The 21,885-nt window shown below is 45.5% G+C and overlaps 1 protein-coding gene across 1 annotated transcript in view; it reads left to right on the plus strand.

Annotated features, from left to right (window-relative positions):
• The window catches only part of ECE2 (endothelin converting enzyme 2), a 248,765-nt gene extending 227,928 nt beyond the window's left edge, over positions 1–20,837 (plus strand). Inside the window, exons 18-19 of the mRNA XM_086944454.1 lie at positions 6,205–6,300; positions 9,592–20,837. Coding sequence (XP_086800580.1) covers positions 6,205–6,300; positions 9,592–9,768 — 273 coding nt within the window. The 3' untranslated portion in view covers positions 9,769–20,837. The remainder of the gene's footprint in view (positions 1–6,204; positions 6,301–9,591) is intronic.
• Positions 20,838–21,885: the final 1,048 nt, after the last annotated feature.

A 21,885-nucleotide genomic window follows, 5' to 3' on the forward strand; every position in this document is an offset into this window, starting at 1 on the left:
ATATACTCGGTGGAGGATCTTCAGCTGTACAAAACGAAGGCGAGCTGGAATGGCCACCTCCTTAGGGGAGGCGACGGCCATCTGCCAGTCCTCGTCATCTAATTCCAGGCCGTCTGTGGTCCACGAAGCCCTGAGCCGCACGAGGAGGTCAGCCCTGTTATTAATCAGCTTTTTGTAGATCAATGAGATTGTACTGTCAGGCACATGGCCATCTAGAATCCGATCCTCGAGCGGCAACGACTGGGGAATCTCTGTCCCCGGAGGGAATATCGAGATCAAGGCGTCTGCACCTGAAGGTACCGAAAGTGCTCTTTGTCACCAAGTTCATATTCCACCTTAAGGGCCTCAAAGGACTTAACCGTGCCCTTGGACCAGAGATCCTCCACCTTACTGATACCAATCGTATCCCATTTATCAAACCCTTTCGTTCTCCACAAGCTACCCAGTCTATCAGAGTCATACAACGGCGTCATTCGTATCAACCTATCGCCCCAGCCCGTAGCAACATTCGCATCCCTCCACGCTCGCACAGCACATTTCGTGGGTCCAGTCAGGACGCGGAATGGCTCCCTGGAATACAGTGCCCTGTTAAAATTCCCGCCCGGCAGAAGGAGCTTGTCCATCGCAAAAGCAGGAGCAGGACCTGGGGAATAAGTTACATGGTTAACCGCGCTCAACTGGGAAGCCCAGTAGTAGCGCCTGATGTCCGGGAGGGCTATGCCGCCATCGTACCACGGCAAAGTGAGTTTGGATAAGGAGATACGCGCCCGCCCATCCCAGATCAGTTGTCTCTGAAGGCTCTCAACCTCACGGAAATATCCGGAGGGTATGGGATCGAAAAAGTTCTGAAGTGCGTACAAGAATCTAGGGAGCGACATCATCTTAAAAAGAGCCGCACGCCCCAATGGGGATAGGGGCAGGCGGCACCACCGCTGAACATCCAATTTAAGTCGCCGAAGAGGGGCATACAAGTTGCGATCATAACGGACAGAGGAGTCCAAGGAGACATGAATCCCCAGGTACTTGAACCCAGTCTCAACCACCTGGATCGGGAATCTACGAGGCAGTGGAGGAAGCTCCCCCGCTATGACGTAAACACAGGATTTAGTCCAGTTAATGACAAGACCCGAATTCTTCCCGAAGGAGGTGAGGACATCAAAAAGCACATTGAGTGACTTCTGGGGTGAGGTAAAGTAAAGGAGAATGTCATCGGCGTATAGCGAGACACGATCCTCAAGATCAGGGGCCCATCGAATGCCCCTGATCGAGGGTTCCCATCGAAGCCACTCCGCCAACGGCTCCAGCGTTAGGGCAAAAAGCAAAGGGGAGAGCGGACAACCCTGTCGGGTGCCACGCCCAAGCGGGAACGAACCAGACAGCCTGCCATTTACCACCACCTGGGCCAGTGGTTGTGCGTAAAGGAGTTTTACCCAGGCAATAAAATTAGGGCTGAAACCGAACTTTGAGAGAGCCGCCCAGAGATAAGACCACTCGATGGTGTCAAAAGCCATAGTAGCATCAAGAGAAGCCAAGATGGCGGGTTCGGTCAGCGTCGCAGCTCTCGCGAGAACTCCATGAAGCCTCTGAAGATTGAGTGCAGTATTTCGATGTGGGATAAAACCGGACTGATCCGGATGAATCAGGTCGCAGATAACCATTAACAAACGAGTAGCGAGCACTTTGGCCAGTATCTTGGGCTCCGCGTTAAGCAAAGAAATGGGGGGATAGGAGGTACATCGGCCGCGGGGTTTACCATCCTTGTGTATGACAACAATAGTGGCCAAGCGCTGATCGAGGGGGAGGAGGCCAGTTTCAAAGGCCTCCATAAACATATTGCGCAAGTATGCCGCCATCTTGTCAGGGTGCAACTTGTAGAGCTCGATGGGCAGACCGTTTGGCCCCATAGCCTTACCCGATCGAAGGGATCGTATAGCAGTAGCGACCTCATCCACAGTTATAGGCGCATCAATAATAGTCCTGTCCTCATCCGAAATACAGGGTAGCGCAATATCACGCAAGAGCAAACGGGAATCACACTCATCTCTATCACTCACCGATCGGTAAACCGTCTGGAAGTGATCCACAAAGCAATCCACAATCCCACCTGGGTCAGACACACACTCACCATTTACCCGTTCAATCACCGGCACCACACGGCTCACTTTCTCAGATTTATCTAACCACGCCAGAAGCTTACTCGCCTTATCACCCACATCGTAGAGTCTGCCCAACTGGTTCCTGTGCATAACTTTAGCAGCGTCGGTCACCAGGGCTCTATAGTCAGCCTGATTTAGCGCCAAGGAGTGGAGGACTGCAGGAGTATCATTACCACCCAATTCGCTTTCAAGCGAAGTAATCTCATCTTCGAGGCGCACTAGGTCCTCCTGCTTGGTCTTCTTGTTGGCAGCGATCAATGATAATGCAGAACCCCGTACAACAGTTTTAAAGGCCTCCCATAAGGTTACAGACGAAGAAACAGACCCCACATTTTCATTGAAATAACAATCAATAGCCTTGATAAGCTCGGGACGCATCTTGGGATTCCTTAAGTGCCAAGGATGAATAGGGGCGACCCTGCTCTCGCCACAAAGACCCACCGAGACCCCGAGCAACAAGGGTGAATGATCAGAAATGCCCCTGGGAAGATGGCGGATCTCACGCACAGAAGAAGTGTGGGCGGACAGCATAAAAAAATAGTCAATCCTAGAGAGACTACCATGTGCTCCAGAGAGGAACGTATATTGCGAATGCGTAGGGTGTAGCATCCGCCAAACATCTACCAACCCAAAGGTCTCCAGCAGTTCAGGAAGCCATAGCTGAGACGCCGGCAGAACTCTGGGGGGAAATCGGTCACAATCACCAGAAACCACCGAGTTAAAGTCCCCGCCCAATACAAGGAGACCATCTGGAAGCCCTAGGAGAGTCCGTCGCAGATCGGCGTAGGTGGTAGCTTGAAGCCCCGGGGGAATGTAAACACTAACAATTGTGAGCACCTTCCCCTCCCACCGCCCGGAGACAGCCGCGTACCGACCCCTATCATTGAGTGTGACTTCGTCTATTTCAAGGGGCAGGGAGGATTTAATCATTATGCCGACCCCTCTAGAGCCAGATGTGAATCCAGCATGAGCTACCAATCTATAGCCGCGTCTATCCAGGGCCCTGCACAATTCTTTTCTTTTTAAAAAAAAATTTCCCTTGTTGGATTTTCCAGGTTCTCTAGGTCTCTGCCATGTATCTATGTATATTTGTCAGTTGGTATGATGTCCGTGGTAGAAGGGTTATTGGGTTATTTTTAATTTCGGTGTAATATTAGATGGGGATAGTTTGTTTTTTGTCTGTTATAGAGTTACTGGTGAATCATATGGTTTGTTAAGTGACAAGAGTTTGGTTGTGATTGTTTCGGCTAGGTTGGCAACTTACTCAGCCGCGGCCCGTGGAGGGAGTTCCGGTGGGGCAGAAAGGCGGGACTGGAAGGGGCAGGGTGACGGGGTGCTAAAATCCGGAACATAGATAATTGGAGGTAAGTAAACAATTTAATAATTAAAACGAATTTCGTAGCGCCCTGCATCGCAAAATGCGATGCAGCGCGCGCTACGAAATTAGTTTTATTAATTACATTTTTTACTTACCTCCAATTATTCAAATTCCAGATTTTAGCAGCCCCCACCCTGCCCCTCCCCCCGCCCTGCTTTTCTGTCCCACCGAAACTCCCTCCACGGGCCGTGGCTGAACTTACTGATGGTGTGGGTGCTGGAAAGGAATGATTAATGCAGAAGGAGGGTCATTGGGATGGTTGTCAGATGACAGGAAATTGTTTTAGGATGGGATGACATGTTAGCCTCAAGATCTGTCTCATATGGAAAGAATTTGCATTTATGTTTTGAAAATAACATACTTAATTTAGATTCTTGGTTTAAATCACACATCTTAAATGTTTACTAAATCTAAATACTTTAGAACATTTTTGGTGAGGGTCTCCTCTGCCAACGCTCTTTCCATGTGCTCCTGAGCCTAAACATTCAGCAGTTTAGGGCCTTAAGACACTGCATGTACCTGCTGAAGTTATACAGTAGCATGTTTGCCTACATTTGCCTGTTCTTAGGCCCCGAGTCGTCGCTCTTTTTCATAGATTACTCATATTTCAGTCTAAGCCCTTGCGGTGCCCTACATGTTCCAGAAAGCATTGCCTACTTACCTTCCCATCATGAATGTTAGTCTTTCTTCTACACAGGGGTTGATTATGAGTTTGGCAGTCTGTGGACCGTCAAACTCACAGTGTCACTGCAGTGGCAGTCCAGCTCCCAACGCACCTGCGTCTGACTGCCGTATTACAACTTTGGCGGTTGGACTGCCATGGACCGCCGGAACAATCAGAAAACCACATTCCTTGGTGGTGGTGGGCGGTAGGGGGCTCAAAACATGCTGGCGGTGCCGCCCTGACAGCCAGCGGTCTCATAGAAGTTCTTACTCCATGCAGCTGCTGGCAGTCAGTAAAGAAAGGGGGCCATACAGGGGCCCCCATGCCCCACAGTGTTGGTGCATGCAGGGGGGCACATGGTGTGCCCCCCTGTGTGCATGCACCCCCAATTCCAGCACGACATTGACTTCACAGTCCATGCTGTGCTGGAACGTGTTGGGGCGGTCCTGCAGCAGTGCAACATTAAGGCTCACATTTGTGCCTTTTAACCCCTTCCATGCTGATGACGGCCCCCAGCCGTCATGCATCACGGTGGGTGTGTGCTGATGACGGCTGGTGGGCCGTCATGAACCCGCCCACTCTTTAAAACGGCCGCTCAGGCGCAGAATCGCGGCAGCGCCCAAGGGGTTAACTGCAGGACCGCCATACCGCCCACCTGCCAAACCACAATAATACTCGTAATCTGGTGGCGGGCGTGGCCCTGTTTGGCAGTGTGGGCATGGTGCGGTTGCGTGGCAGCCCCCTCCCACACGGATAAGCTCGAAATCAGGCCCATTGTGTTTTGACCAAAGCAACGGGCGTCTGTCTACTCCGGTTTCCTTTGTTCGAGTTCTCTCTGTTGCTTTTAAATATACTCAGAACTCCATATTTGTGTCTCAATTTTTCCAACCTGTTCCCTTGATTCATCTGATTTTTACTCCTGTGTGATCTATTGATTTTTCGGTTTGCAGATGTAGGGGCTTATTTACAGCCCCTTGCGCCGCCAGTGCGTCACTTTTCCCCATATTAAAAGTGACGCAACGGTGATGTAAGGGGCTTGTAAATAAGCCCCATAGTTCTTTCTTCTTTCAGGTTCTGCAAATGTCTGAATAATACCAATCATAAAAAGATTGTTTATTGTGGAATAATTACATCTCGTGGGATGATTGATTGGTATAAAAGAACTGCTTTGTTTGAGATGGTTGCTTGCCTTGTGACGGTTTCTTGAACTGTGACGGTTGCTTGCCTTGTGACGGTTTCTTGAGCTGTGATGGTTGCTTGCCTTGTGACGGTTTCTTGAGCTGAGATGGTTGCTTGCCTTGTGACGGTTTCTGGAGCTGTGATGGTTGCTTGCCTTGTGACGGTTCCTTGAGCTGTGATGGTTGCTTGCCTTGTGACGGTTTCTGGAGCTGTGATGGTTGCTTGCCTTGTGACGGTTTCTTGAGCTGTGATGGTTGCTTGCCTTGTGACGGTTTCTGGAGCTGTGATGGTTGCTTGCCTTGTGACGGTTTCTTGAGCTGAGATGGTTGCTTGCCTTGTGACGGTTTCTTGAGCTGTGATGGTTGCTTGCCTTGTGACGGTTTCTTGAGCTGAGATGGTTGCTTGCCTTGTGACGGTTTCTTGAGCTGTGATGGTTGCTTGCCTTGTGACGGTTTCTTGAGCTGTGACGGTTGCTTGCCTTGTGACGGTTTCTTGAACTGTGACGGTTGCTTGCCTTGTGACGGTTTCTTGAGCTGTGATGGTTGCTTGCCTTGTGACGGTTTCTTGAGCTGTGATGGTTGCTTGCCTTGTGACGGTTTCTTGAGCTGTGATGGTTGGTTGGCTGGACATGGTAATGTGTTTTGATGTGATTGGTGGTTCAATGATGAAGATTAGGATTATAGCGAGGCCACCACTGGATGAACATATGTTTGATTGGCATGGACCGGGCTGGTGAGGTGGGATAGATGTTGTCCATGAATTAGTGATTGCCGCTCGATCAATCCCCGCTTTCTTTATTTCTGACTCGTTGCCTTTTTGTTTTGCAGGCTTACAAATCCTGGCTGCGGTTGAATGGAGAAGAGAAACGCCTGCCGGCACTGGGTCTTAGCAACCACCAGCTCTTCTTCCTTGGATTTGCACAGGTAATTAAACCATCCAGATTCTGATGGGTTTTGGGTTTGGGAGCCTACAGCCTGATTCATCATTGGGGAGTTTTGCGAGTCTGAAATAGGGAATCATAAGGAATCGCTATTCCAGACTCGCAAAACGGGATTCATGTAGGAATAGCAATCATTTTTGCGATTCCTACAGATTCCTTATTTGCGATTAGCTAATTGCTAATCGCAAATAAGGAATAACTCCCCATTCATTCCTATGGGCCTAAAGGCCCATAGGAATGCATGGGGAGTCATTCCTGATTTGCGATTAGCAATTAGCTAATCGCAAATGAGATTGCGATTTCAAGGGTGCAGGGTTGTCCAAAGGACACCCTGTAACACCCCTGAAATGTCAAATTACACAGATGTTACACACACACATGTCCAAAAGACATGTGTGTGTGCAACATGCAACTTAGAAAATTGCTTTTAAAAGCATTTTTCTAAGTTTTCGCTATTTACCACGAGGTTTGACCTCACGGTAAATAGCGGCCCGAAATTGCGATTTCGCAATTTGAAAATGGATGATGAATTGCATTTAAGGAATCTCAAATAGAGATTCCTTAAATGTAATTCCTCGCAAATTTGCGAATTCGCTATTACCGATTTTAGCATTTGGGATGATGAATCCCAAATGCAAAAATTGCGCTCGCAAAGGGCCAGATTCTCAGAATCTGGCCCTTTGCGAGCGCATTTCTCCTTCATGAATCAGGCTGCTAGTCTGCAAGGAGGAAATACACAGAACAGTAGTTGGTTTAGAATGAACCCCGCCAAGCTGATCTGCATTTCATTGAGCACTGATGACATGGGCATGTTGGGAATTCAAATACTAATGAACCAATAAGGGCAGGCTTGCGTTAGTAGTTGCAAGGCAGCATCCCATACTTAGGCCGTGGATAAGGATTTAAAAGGGTTAAATGATCAACCAGAAAAAGAATCAACTTATTTTCACCTTTGAAGATCCTGAAAACGAATGCAACCTTTACCAAGAATCAAGATGTTTGAAGGGGGCACCCAAATCAGGATTCCAAGTGGGGCGCAAATACTGCACTGATCCAGCGATTTCTCTTGCACTATTTTGCCACATAAAACCTGGGGAAAAATCTGCTTGAAAAACATACAAAGATTCTGGTTTTGGCTGCTCAGAATGGGGGAAAAATCTGTTGTGTTACTGCGTTATCCAACATTCTGAGCTTCGCAACTCAAACTGGGGGAGTAACATTGCAACAGGGAGAAAGCCAACCCCGGGCATTGTTGGTTTACCGCCACTGCGTCAAATTTAAGGTTGGCTATAAACATTTATTTAGCCAAAAATAAGTCTTTTAATTACACGGACATGGTACACGCAGTAAAAAACAACTATGTGTAATTAACTAAATTTGCAGAGACCTCACAAAACGAGATTTTACCATTGTGGAAGCTACTTATGGGCTTTTAACCATTTTTAACCTGGTACATTTGGAATTCTTTTAATTGGTAAACGTCATTAGAACCAGACATTATTTCCCAGCATTAATGCAATTACCCGTTGTGTTAATTTGTCTCTTGTAGTAACCCGGTGGTGTGAATCACACTAGTCAGCCGAATTTCCTTTTCTGACACACATATTTAGGAGGCAAAACAATTGGTAGCAAAACAATGTAAGTCGGTCCAATACACGCATGTGTTTTTGTGCCTCAGCAAATAGTCTCCTCGTTTGCGACAAACATCACTGCAATGTCACACTGTGATCACTAATTTATAGGTGGCACTGTTTTTTGAAAAAACTAATTTGAAGACGATTCACTCCAAAAATGGACGCTGACCACGCCCTTCATTGAGGACGCGCTGAGTTGTGCGTGCCCCGTGATGGCGTCATACTACATATTTTATGCAGTATGTCTGATTTTAACACCATGTTCAGTGTCACATTGACACTAAATGATACCACGACACGTAACACCTTGATGTGACACGTATGACGCGGCATGATGTCATTACGTGACACGCGATGAAGCACGACCCAGACATCCTCGATGAAGAGCGTGGTCAGCACACAATGCAGATCTTTAATTACACCAATGCTGCCTCACTAAAACGACATGCGGCGGCACGTACAGCATAGGTACAATGGCGGGAGATCCCTTTGATGACAGGAGTGTATTTGCTTTGATTTACTAGAAACAAACACCCTCTTTTGTGAGTTCTGCTTTGTCAATGATTTCCTGTGCTGCTCTTCCACCTTGTTTCTCTATTCCCCAAGTTTCTATCTCTAGCTCAAGTCGGATTGTGAAAAATAAGTGCTCACCTCAAAAAAGTTTGTGCCAGTGCCCACCATCTGCCATCACCGGCACAAACTAAGGGGCATATTAGCAAGAACCTCGTTAACATTATTGCCGTTTTAGCGGCAGGAAACTGCAGTTAAATCGGCGATAATGGGCTTGCGAATATGCGTTATCGAATTCCAATAGAAGCCCAGGTTTGATGTCCTGCACATCTAACCTGGGCTTCTATTGGAATTCTATAACGCATATTAGCAAGCCCATTATTGCCGTTTTAGCTGCAGTTTCCTGCCGCTAAAACGCGACAATTTTAACAAGGTTCTTGCTAATAAGACCCTAAGTTCTGGGTGTAGCTGCTGAGGCTTGTCGTTGGCAAGCTACATTCACTATCAAGTGACCTACTTCACTCACATGAATCAGTACTCTTACAGATTCACTTTATGCCCTTTCCTTCTACAAATTAACCATGTATCAGTTGCGGCTGTCACAAGCAAAGGTTGGTGGGGTGGGTGGAGGCAAAGCAGGAGAGGGTCCATGGGGGAGGGGAGAGGAGCGCTCGCAGGGGCTTGTAATGATATATTTAAAAAAAGAATAACTTACCCAAAGTCGGCTGCCTCCCACGTCGCGTCGCACCTCCTGCGCGCTTCCTGGTCCTGGCAGCTATGAGAGGAGCTGGGGAATTGGTCTGAGCGGGCTGAAAAGACCCTCCACTCAGGAAATCTGTGGGGGTTTCTCCAGCCCGGCTGTTCAATGCAGCTGGGCTGGATAAACCTAAGTGCGCATGTGTGTTTTGGTCGTATGTTGGCTACCTCTACTGCGTACATACTTTTCTCTACTAGGCACTGCAGCCTTAATACTTCTAGGCATTGCAGCCTCAAAATCTCGAGTTTGGGGCCTTGTCTATTTCTAAAACACCTCAAATGGACAGTGTGGGGTGTTGTGCAGTGTGCAATTCTGTGATTTCGCCTAGCTGTGGATTACCATGGTGTTTTAATGCTCCTCTTCTCTCCCACAGGTATGGTGTTCTGTCCACACTCCAGAGAGTGCGCACGAAGGCCTGATGACCGATCCCCACAGCCCTGCCAAGTTCCGCGTCATTGGTACTCTTGCCAACTCTGTGGACTTTGCTGAACATTTTAACTGCCCTGTTGGGTCCCCCATGAACCCGGGCGAACACTGTGAAGTGTGGTGAAATAATCCCCATGAAAGAAGGAGGAGAGTGTATGCACACACTGTGCTACCATCAATATCTACACTTTGCACACTTTTCGGAGATTGGCACAGCCATTGCATAGCAGATAGGTACTTTCCACCATCTACCACAAGCTTATGTAGCATCATCTGTGCAGCTAGAATGCATCACCTAAGAATCTAGGGTGTATTATCTGGGATGCATCACCTGAGAAGTAGGGTGCATCATCTGAGAAGCTAGTGTGTATCATCTGAGAAGCTAGGATGCATCCCCTGAGAAGCTAGGGCATATAATCTGTGCAGCTAGGATGTGTCACCTGAGAAGCTAGGGTGTGTCATCTGAGAAGCTATGATGCATCATCTGAGAAGCTAGGACATATCATCTGTGCAGCTAGGATACAGCACCTGATAATCTGGGGTGTGTCATCTGAGAAGCTAGAATGCATCATCTGAGAAGCTAGGACATATCATCTGTGCAGCTAGGATGCAGCACCTGAAAAGCTGGGACGTTACCTGAGAAGTAGGGTTCATCATCTGAGAAGCTAGGGCGTATCATCTGGGAAGCTGGGGTGCATTACACGTGCAACTAGCATTGCTGGATTTTCACTGTAGTCAATAGGAAGCTCTTTTTTCTTCTAGAAAACCAGAAACTGATAAAATGAATGATTGAATTAATTAATCTCACTCATTGGAATTACTCTGAGCCACAATCCAGTCCATAGTTTCTTTTCTTGGTTCACTGTGCTAACTACAGGCAGGTAGTAGGTACCAACCATTTGCTAAGTAGTCTTGTCCCAACATAAAGGGATTGTCCTGTTCATACTGCTAGGCCATAACCCCACTGAGTGGGAACAAAGGATACCCCAGACAAGGATTGGTGGAGTCAACAAGTGAAGAGCTTCTTGAGCCCTGTGGCAAGGGATTCATGTCTGGGCCTCTCCATCATATGCACAGCTTGTCACTGAGGAACACAAGTGATGGGTGTAATTCCTGACTTAATCTCAGCCATTGGTAACCAATCTAGGCAATATTCCAGTGGGTAGTTTTTGATCATTGTACCAATATAGACAGAGACCAACCGTATGCAAATCCGACCTAGAGCTTGGCAGATGGGATACTATGTCAAACCCATGGTTGACCCACTCTATTTACAGCTAGGGGGCCTACCATGTTTCCCACAGTGCAGTCTATGCTGGCTATGCCAGCAGAAACCCTTTAGTTATTGGAGCTTTGGCCAGAGTACCTCAAACGTCCACCTATTTAGGGCAGAAGTTTCTCCATACTTTTTTCATATTTGAAACTGCAAGTGAAAGCTTGTCAGTCCTGAACAGGAAAACACATACTGGGAGGAAATTCCAGGAACTGTCAGGGACATTTATTGTTTTGTTTTTCACTAACAATCTGCCACTTGGGATTTTATTTTTGAAGATCAAAAAACGTTACTGAGTTGGTACATGAAACATGGTGGCCACTTGGAAAGGTTTCAGAGAATTCAACAGAGCTGCTGCAATAGCGGTATTCTAAAAGCACTAAAATCTGCCTGCCTGGTGGAGATCTCCAAGTATGGTGAACAATCTCCTGCCAGGATGGTGGTGAACATCCTGCCTCTGCTCTCGCGAACAGACTCACTGGCCACCTACTTCTAATGAAGGCCCTAATCTTGCTTCTGTGGGAACACAGGCAACAGGCCTCATCTCCTTTGCAAGAAATTGCAAGAGATTTGTTTGAGTTGGGTGTCCTAAACGAAATGCACAATGAATTATATGGCGCATCGAGCTATGAGACCCGGGTTTTGATCTAGCTGTCTAACTAACAAGGAGCTCGACCGGTTCCTTGAGTAGTAACCAGTGTCTGAGATTAATTCAAACATTCAACCTATCACTTTTCGTTTTTATTGGTGAGATGCCATAGTTAGGATGGGTATGCCCAGGACTGAGTCCCGTAACTCACTGTGCCGTAGAACTCAAGCTTCACCTCAGTGATGATGAGGCTTCACCTTTCAGGCTGGACTGTCCCTTTTGGGGCAGGGCAAGACTGATTTGGATGTGGTAGGTCCTCGTCTGCAGTGGTAAGACGGAAAACGTCATGAGACGGGAATGGGGCTGAGTGTGATCATAAGTTGCTGAGATTCATTCAAGCATTCAACTCAACTCTGTATTCCTTTATCAGTAAGTCATCCCTTGTTCTAGGTTTGATGGGTGGGGCCATTTATAACACAGTAAATATGGGGGCCCTGTCAGAAACTGATAGAGACAGTCAGCTTTCCTGCCCTTTCCTAAATATGGTAGTGTTTCCCCATGCCTTGCACTGGTGCAGAAACAGGGCCCAAGAACAGATGCATAAGCTTCTGAATCCTGCTGGAACATAATGGACACCCCCTGATAAACAGTGGTCACAGAGCTCCTCATCTCATTCTGGAGTAGATCAACTAATTGCAGAGTAGACAGGAATGTATTTGACCCACTCTGCCACCTATAAAGCACAGTAGCACAGGCAGTGGAATAGAGAGGGATCCTGGAACATGTTGCTGTAGACGGACGGCTGCTGACACACACTCGACAGACAGGGTACCACTGATGCACATTTGATGGATGGGGAACCCCTGAAATACATCAGACAAACAAGCATTTGCAATCCAATAGGTCTCGCATTTACGAGAGTTTGAGCTATTGGCATTGCAAATTACAATGCCAGTTATTTATGTGTTGTTTTTAAAAAACATAAATAAAAGATATTGTCATTTACAATGCCAATAGCTTAAACTCTTGCAAATGCGAGACCTATTGCATTGCAAATGCGTTCGGTGCCTGTGCTGTAAAGATTTTTTTTAAACGTTAGGAGAGAGCGTTTAGTGCTATGAGGCTGTAATTAAAGCCTACCAAGTAACAACACACGTAACGGGGGTGTCCTCACGGGAGGCTACAAAATGAGACAAGACGGTACTAAGGAGGGACCACTAAGCCAATTGACCATTGAAAAGCCACAGTTTACAGTGGACAAGGACACAAGCCAATGAAAAATATGGGCAGAGAGTGGGCGGGGCTTCAAATCCATACCTGAATACAGCAAGTCTCGCAGAGCAGCGCATGCGCTGCTAAAAGCTCGACCTAAAAAGGAGAACCAGATTCACACTGGGGACATATGGATCCCCTGAAGCATAGTCACTGTGCTGGAAATTCTGATCAATACTTGGCAGATGAAGAGTCCCCGATACACATTGGACAATCAGGGAGCACCAATACATATTCAATGAACAATGTTTACCTGATAGACATGGGAAAAAAGGGAGCACCTGATATGTACTGGGCAAATTGGAGGGATCTGATAAACACTGGACATACAAAGTGCGCCCAATATTGTTCTGGGAAAACAGTGAGTCGCTGGATAAATTCCTTGCAGATTGGAGGATCTTCTACAGATCAAGAAGAAAAAGATTGTCTGAAACAGGTAAAGCAGTAGTAAAACATGATACATATTAGGTAGTTCTTCTTATTGCAGCATCTTTGGTTTAGAGATAAAGTCACTGATGTTAATTCTTCTCTGGCAATCCCTTTTCAACAAGGCACAGAGGTTTCTCAAAGAAAGTACATCAGATGTGCCACTTTTCACATGATCCAGGTCATCTTCATACGTTCTATATTGGCGCTTTTTGGATTTAGAAAGGACCATTGAAAATCTAGATGTTAAGAGGCCCCTACCGTTGTTTTTAGATTGGATAAAAGAGCTACATTGGGAGTTGTGTCATATCCTGTACGTGGATATCATGGGTCACTGTTCCCTACAACAGTATCAACCTTCACTTCCTGCAGAAAGGGCTAAGGCCCTCTTACAGACCTTGAAGCATCATGTTCCAATGTAATCTTCAAAGCAGCCACTTGGGCAACTCTGCATGCCTTCTGATGCTCATTGTAGCCGATCCTTGCTCGCGTACATTTTTGTCTAGCTCTCGGGTGATGCCTCCCATAGTTATTGCTGGAAGGTTTGTCGTTTTCCAACGAGGAATAAGAGTATTTGAACCCAGAAGAAAGCGTAAGTGACTCGCCACAAGTGACCTTTGCATCCCCTCCTTCAACCAACACCCTCCATCCTTCCTACAGCTCTCCCACCCTCATTGGCAATCTCAATCTATCTGCAATGTGGTGTAGATGGATAGAACAGGAGATGATGTAAGGTTAGCCGGTGATTGTGCAGAAGTAAGGAGTGGGTTTGTGATGGTCTAGCTATTCTACTGAGGTTCCAATCACTTTTTGCTTCTGTAGTAAAAAAGTGCTGTGGTCACCTGCTGAACTGGACATCCGTGCCTTGAAGAAGCAAAGGGCATGCTTAGTAGCACCAGCGCTACTATAGCAAGTAACACGTACTATGTACAACCAGCTCATTCGAAGTTATCAATACCGCGTGATAAGAGAGGATTGTAGAAGAATGACATATGGCATAATATTGTGTCCTACACATTGTTTTTAATCATTTTGAAATTAATAATAGAAAACCAACAGTCAATGAGATTTTATTTTTGTAAATAGTATTTAGGACATGACATCTATGTCATGCATTATTTTTAGGCAACATTATGGCGCACATGCTATAGTAGAAAGACGTTTCTTAAATCACACTAAAGCTGTGAGGTATCAAACACCTGAGATATGAATTTGAGTCTTTTGCAGCACTTGGTGTTTTAGGACTCATGGACCATCACAGGGGAAGGTCTCACATCCAAGGGGATCAAGAACTAGGAAGTCTACTAGAGTTTACAGAGGAAGGGTTAGGTCATGAAAAGTGAGTGAAGGTTGATCCACCTGCAATTGAGCAGTGGTCTTACGGCTCTGCGGGTCAAAGACTGAGACTGAAAGGATGGGGATTACCAGTCTCCAGATGAGTTGGATGGGGTTCCTGTCTACTGTACTATCTGTGTGTGCTGAGCGGCCCAACATAAACACTTCCAGCTTTACGCGGAGACGTATTGGGTACGCCTACTATGTGTTATAGCAGATAGGGTGAACGGCGATACACCTCGGGTTTAACAAAATAAAACTAACATAACTAACATAAACTAACATAAAATATAAACTAGGAAAGATATGTGAACCCTCCTCACATACATGCTAGGAGATAGGTAGCACCTGAGATGCACACTGATACACGACAGTGAGCCACGTGGGAACACATGGTCACAGAGATTTGACACTATTTAAAACGCCAGTAAGTACTGCACAACCCCCACTCGGGCAGATAGTGAGACCCTCAGTTAAAGCTTGTTAGAGGAGGACTTTAGTTTACAAGGTGCCTTGCAATCCAATCTCCAGTTGATTCAATATTTACAAATAAGGTTTCACATATTGCACAATTTAGAGGACAACAACGCCACAACTCCAAAGCCTTTGTGAAAGGGCATCTCCTACACATACCCGAACAGAGGGGTCCCAATGAATTCCCATGCTAGTAGTGTCATAACATACTGCCATAGCCATGCAGATCGGATAGTGATGGATAGATAATGCTCAACTCACTCTGAACCACAAGCAATTCTGGGTGCATTCCATTCCATCAACTTTAACTCATCTGTGTCATCAACGTCAGCGACTGACCAAAATCAAATCTTGTTTGGCCTTCTCCCCCCAAAAAAACACTGCAACCCAAACTGCAAACCCTTATCCCCTCTCAAAGGACTACTTGTAGTCCCAGATGCATTCCACCTTATTGAGCTTCATCACTGAAGTTGACCTTGAATCCTTGCGGCCCAGCGATCTAGGAACCCCTACCTGTAAACGCCCATGCTACTTAGGGTGGCTCACTTAACAAAAAAGTGATGGATGGAAGTGCCTGAATCAATATTAACTATTGATAATTCGTTTTGGTGCATTCCATTCCATTGTTTTTTTAGCTTTTCTAGGCCTGGGTATAATTTAGGAAGCCACTGGTAAATGTAATTCTACTTTGCAATAGCTGCCCGTCGCCATCTCCGCTGTGTTTGTGTGTGTGAAAAGTGAGATGTTGGTGCACACAGTGTGTTGAGAGATATATGTTTCTCTTCTAGAACACATGGTTCACGTGTGTGGGATTAATGAATGCACATGCGCAAGAGGGTGTGTTTTAGAACAGAACGTAGATTTATTTATATATATATATATATATTCATATATGTAACATTTACACAATGAACTTTGAGGCCATATTCACTGGCAGAACACTGGACTTATGCTGCACTGTGACCTGGGCCAGAAATGGGGAATAGCTGGGGGGCAGTAGCATGGGACAGGGCTTCGTCGGCTTAGGCTCTACTGCTCAGACCCCTGGCGCAGTAAAAATGTTTCAATCCTTTTGCTTGCCTTGAGCCACCCTGCATTACCCCATTTCTCTCCAGAGCCACCTCTCACCCTTTCAGTGTTTTTTCTCTCTGCCTCCTACATTTCCTGTCTTCTGTTCCACATTGACATGGCTCCGAACCTCAAATCTGTTTCCTCAGGGCAAAGACGGCCACAAGAGATGGTCATTGTTGAAGGACGGGGCCGGGGTAACCCTGCCTTTCAGCCGACTACATCATCCCCACCTGGTTCCCCAAGACTGCTTCGCAGAAGGTGACCCGCCAACCAGTCAGTTTTCCGAAGGATCTTCTTCACAGAAGTGGAAACTCTCAAAGGTCTGGTTCTCTACTACCTACTACTCTGAAGTAATTTCCTCACTGGTCAGATCTCCAAAGGCCCTACCTCACATGTCTGAATATTCTTAATTACACCTTCTCAAGGTCAGCTTCCCAATGGTCACTCCTAAATATCTGGGCATTCGGTTTGGTCGGCCGGTTTGGTTGGGTTTTCAAGGATCACTCAAACAAATTCTGGCAGTCACCTGAAAGTTTCTCTATGGTCACTCTTCCAGATCTGGCCAATCCCTGGTCAATTTCACAATGATCACTCCTTCAGATATGGACATTCTCTGTTCAATTTCTCTACAAATCACGCGTCAAGATATGGGCATTCTCTGGTCAGTTTTTCAATGATCACTCCTTCCAATCTGGGCATTCACATAAAGTTTCTCTATGATCACTCCCCCAGATCTAGACATTTGTTTGTCAGATTCGCAACAATCACTCCTCCAGCTCTGGGCATTCTCTGGTCCCCTTTTCAATGATCACTCTTCGAGTTCTGGACTTTCTCTAGTCAGTTTCTCTATGTTCAATCCTCAGGATCTGGACATAATCTGTAAGTTTTTCTTCGATCACCTCTCAATATCTGTGCATTTACTGGTCAGTTTACCAAGGATCATTTCTGCTCGTATTATTCATCTGTACCTTTCACTATGGTCACTCCTCCAGCGATGGACATTCTCTGGTTAATTCCGAAATGATCTTGCGTACAGATCACCTGCTCCTATGATACTCCTACAGGTATGGGCATTCCCCTCTATGTTTCTCTATGATCACTCATACTCATATTTTGTGGTCTGTTTCGCAATGATCACTCGTACAGATGTGTGCATTCACCTGTACATTTCTCCGTGATCACTCACGCTCATATTTTCTGGTCCGTTTCGCAATGATCACTCCTAGAGATGTGTGCATTCACCTGTAAATTTCTCTGTGATCACTCACGCTCTTATTTTGTGGTCTGTTTCGCAATGATCACTCCTACAGATGTGTGCATTCACCTGTATGTTTCTCCGTGATCACTCGCGCTCATATTTTCTGGTCAGTTTCGTATTTATCACTCCTATGGATGAGTATATTCACTGGTACGTTCCTCTGTGATCACTTTGACAGATCTGGGCATTCTACAGTCAGTGTCTCTATGATCACTCCTCCAGATGTGCTGACTCTGCTGTAGTTTTCCCCCATTACTTCTCCTTCAGATCTGCTTTTTTCTCCTTTCCGTTTCACTATTAGCACCGCTTACAAGATTACATTTTCTCCTGATCAGAACCCCAGTTGTCTTTTTTTTAATTCAAAAGTTTCCTGGCTTTCCCAGTCAGTTTCCTCATTACCTCCCAATTCCTGGCCTTCACTGTGGGTGTTCCCCCATTACCTCTCTTTCCAGATATAGACATCAACTTTCCGGTTTCACCATTACCACTCCCTTAGGTTCTGGTTAATGACATGCAAGTCACCTTGTTAACACCTCCTCCAGAGATTCACATTTTCTAAGGTTGTTCTATTAACGCTTCTTCACAAAACCCGGACAGTTTCCTGGTTACGTACCCTATTACCATCTCAGGAGCTGAATGTTCTAATTGTCCTTTCTTGCCATTACCCCCTCACTTCCATATATAGAGTTGTTCTTCGGATCAGAGCCTCCATACCTCCTCTTTCTATATAGGACATTCTTGTGTTCATTTCCCATCACCTCTCCTTCCTGGTATGTTCATTGTCCTGCTCATGTTCCTCACTCCGTAGACCTGGATCTTCTCAACATCAATTTCTAAATAACCAGGTCCCACAAAGGTTGTTTCTGTTTTAGTAATGTAATGAGGACTCTTCAGCGTGGGGTACCCCCGTACCATAGTCAGAACATCGCCTGGCAGAAAAATTGTATCCTAAATATCGTTTACAAAAATGTCTTCGTTCCACTGGAGGAAATAACAGAAAATGTACACCCAAAGGGACATAATATTGATGTCCTACAAAATTTCTGTATACAATAATTCTGACATCCAACCCTTGTGAGAGCTAGACGTACACACCGGTCGCTTCCACTCGATGTGTTACGTCACGCCCCAAAATTATAGTTTAGTTGGTATAAAGAAGATTTTTTAAATTTCGCACCGGCTTAGGTCATAGTAAAAAATATTTTTGAAAGCCAAATTCCAATATTGGTGTCTAGTTTAGAAAGGTGGGTCTGTTGCCTCCTAACCTAGATATTCTTTGTGGCTCATTTCCCTTTTCACAGGTTCCACTGTACACCCATCTTGGAAGAGGAAAAAACATAAGACACTTTTTACACCTTGGAAATTCCTTGTGTTACATGTTTAAACCATGTTTGCTGAAGTTTGTCCATGAATATAAAGTAAAGATTAGGAAGGGTCTCCTTTGCATTCACTCAAAGATCTGCCCCTTGATTTTTTTCAAGGTACACCGGGTAATTGTGAATTAAATAAGAGGTTTTTTTTATAACCACATAAGAAAATAATATTTCCACATCCAAAACTTGACAGTGGCAAGATCTCACAGGGGTTTTGACACACAGTCAAAAATGTTTTCAAGTGGAGGAGTGACTTTTTTTTTAATTAAGGAAAAGGCGCCCATGAAATATTGCCATAGTGTTACTCCGCCTCTCCATATTTAAGTCGTAACTCTGCGATCTACCACTTGGTATTTACTAAACGTTGCTGATTTCTACAAATTAAAGGTAGTCCTATTTCATTATTCTCTGACCCACCAGCTTTCAAAGGCGGGGAAAAAATGTCATTGCAGTCAGTTCAGGCAATGTGGTGTTATATGCCTGCGATTCTATATGATGAGGTAAGGCAAGCGCCTTAAGCGCAATTTTAGTACAAAAGATCAGAAAAGTTCCCTTTTCCGCTTATACAGAGTACCAGGTAAAATTATATTTTGCCAGGAGCTCTCTAAATCCTTCCAGGTTGACCTCCTGTAGGGAGTAGACAGATATCAGTGCATCTGCGCCCCCTAGTGTGTGGTCATAACATGACAGTTGCTGAGTCACTGTAGCAGAAAGACACCAATGGAGCTCTAACGTGACTGGTCAGAATATGGCGCAGGCTCCTGGTGGAAGGAGATGACCACTGTTGTACCAGTGACGCCTAGTGGCCAGTAATGGCATTGCACCACTATGGAAAATTCATAGCCCTGTCTGCAGTTATGGCAGTGAGAAAACATCATTCCGGTTACAGGCCTGAACTGGGGCCCTAAAACACACGTTGCTGCATTAGTGACAGCATGAGGTCCCTGGAGTGTGTACACATACACTGATGCAGCATTGCCACCTACTGGCCACTGACAGCTTGACACTGTCCCACATCTCTAAGAATATGGAAGTGTACAGATGGAACGGCGAAAGAGTGCCCCTTTTGGACAGTGCCAGCATGAAACTGTCCCAAGTACAGGGGATGGGGTAGCGAGGAGTCTGTAATTTGCTTTCCACCCACAGGGTTCACCCTAGTGCCTGCCTCTGCAACAGAATTGGGAAATGGAGCTGTAGCAAAATATCCCATCCCATATTCCAAGCCCCTCGAAGGCAGCTTGCAGGATGCTAGACTAATCTACACGCAAACAGTGGAGGCCAAACGTATCTCTGAACTTCAGAAAACCTACATCAAACACTCCACAGGTGTCCTCGGCGGGTGAAATCCGTATTTTCTGTCCTAACCCTGACATGTCCCTGTCTGCAGAACATTGGGAGGGAGCGGGGAGCTGTTTTGTACCCCCTTCAGTCCATGCCTTAACGACCACCCTGCAAGACACAGAGCGGAGGTCTGAGCTTGTACATGCTTTAAAATTCCAAAGATGTTGTGACGTGGATGTGTCGTCCCCCAGGGTAGTGGCTTAAAGGGAGCCGGGGGTGGGGGGATGCCTGCTGCCCCGCTCGGGATGACATTTCATCGTGTATGTGTCCGTGGGGAAAGTTTTATTTTTACATGCACTGTTGAATAAAAGTTGCCAAACTTGCTCTCACTTGTATTGTGTCTGACGTCATAACTTTCTTGGCTTCTGGGTGCTTGTTTCAATGTTTTTTCCTTCTTGTATTTTGTCGATCCTTTGGTCATTCGAAAGCCTTATGAAAACATGAAAATAAAAATGTAAAAACATTATTTAAATAGAGTGTTCTGGATGCAAAGGGACACTGTTATGGAAAAGGGACCGACAATATTTTCATCTGTTCATGGTCTTTACCATTTAGCAGAATTTACCAGGCTGTTTACATCTCATCTCACGCTTTTGGAGTGAGACTTACGCAGCTTGACTGCTAATTTAAGACTCTCGCCTTAAGGAGTAAAAAGATGCAGCACACTGTTACTTTGCTTTCGTATCTTGTCCACTTTCTTTTGTAATGTTTTGGATTGCTAATTTCTACAGTCACAATTTGGAGACACTGGATCACAATAAAGATGTGCTATTTTAGAGGCCTAGGTTGTTTGCTCTTTCTGTTCTGTTCTTTCTTGGAGTCATTTTTTGCATATTTACTGGTGGAGAGAGGATTTTAAATTTCAAGTACACTGTCACCTGGGCGAGAGGAGACAAAAAAAATCAAATACTTCAAGTAAGTCATTCAGTATTGAAACCAGAACCTCTAGAATCATGAATTCATAACTATCATTTTGAACTGTGCTTTCTTTTCAAGCTCACTACATTTCACACTATATATACATTTTTCAGTCTTTCTTTATGCCCTCTTGTGAACTCATTATTTCAAGATTCTCGCATAAGTACACCTGAAGAAGGCAATGACTATGGTTAGTAATGCCGAAACAGGTTCATCATGTTTGAATAATGTGAGACGTCAGTTTTCATACTCAGCAAAATAACCAGATTTTAATATAGCATACTGACACGCTGTAACAAAACATCGAACCACTCTTCAAACACAAGATAGCACACTATGCAACACAGTATAACACCAAAACATGCCATAGTATGCAGCGAACAATGCCCCAGCATGAAATCCCACGCATATCCCTCTGGCATACTACCTCACAGGAGCGGCCCGTGCAAGTAAGAACGGTGGTGTGGGGTGGACTCGACAGACGACGATATTTAATTTTCCTGTGTCGTTGTCCGTCAAGCCCCCCCCTTCACCCCACCCGACCGCTCTTACCTGCACGGGCCGCTTCTGCTACCTCATACCATATAATGACCACAGTACACTTTCACCCTCCAAAAACGCATCACACTAGAACTCACATCAGATATGACAATCTGACATCTCTGTAATCCACACAGTATCTCATAACATCTCGCTGTACCAAAAAAGAGACCACTTCACACTGACTATAGCATAATATATACTGCAACCTAAACCCACGTCATTATTTTCAGATTACCAGAGCCCAAAATCCCACTCCTTATCTCTGAACACAACATGCTATATTATGTAATGAGCACATGGCACATCGACCACTACACCACATGCAGGAACCAAACACCAGTATACCACCCAATGCGATTCAACACAGA

This window comes from Lissotriton vulgaris, chromosome 11 (assembly GCF_964263255.1).
Source record: "Lissotriton vulgaris chromosome 11, aLisVul1.2, whole genome shotgun sequence".
Classification (NCBI taxonomy): domain Eukaryota; kingdom Metazoa; phylum Chordata; class Amphibia; order Caudata; family Salamandridae; genus Lissotriton; species Lissotriton vulgaris.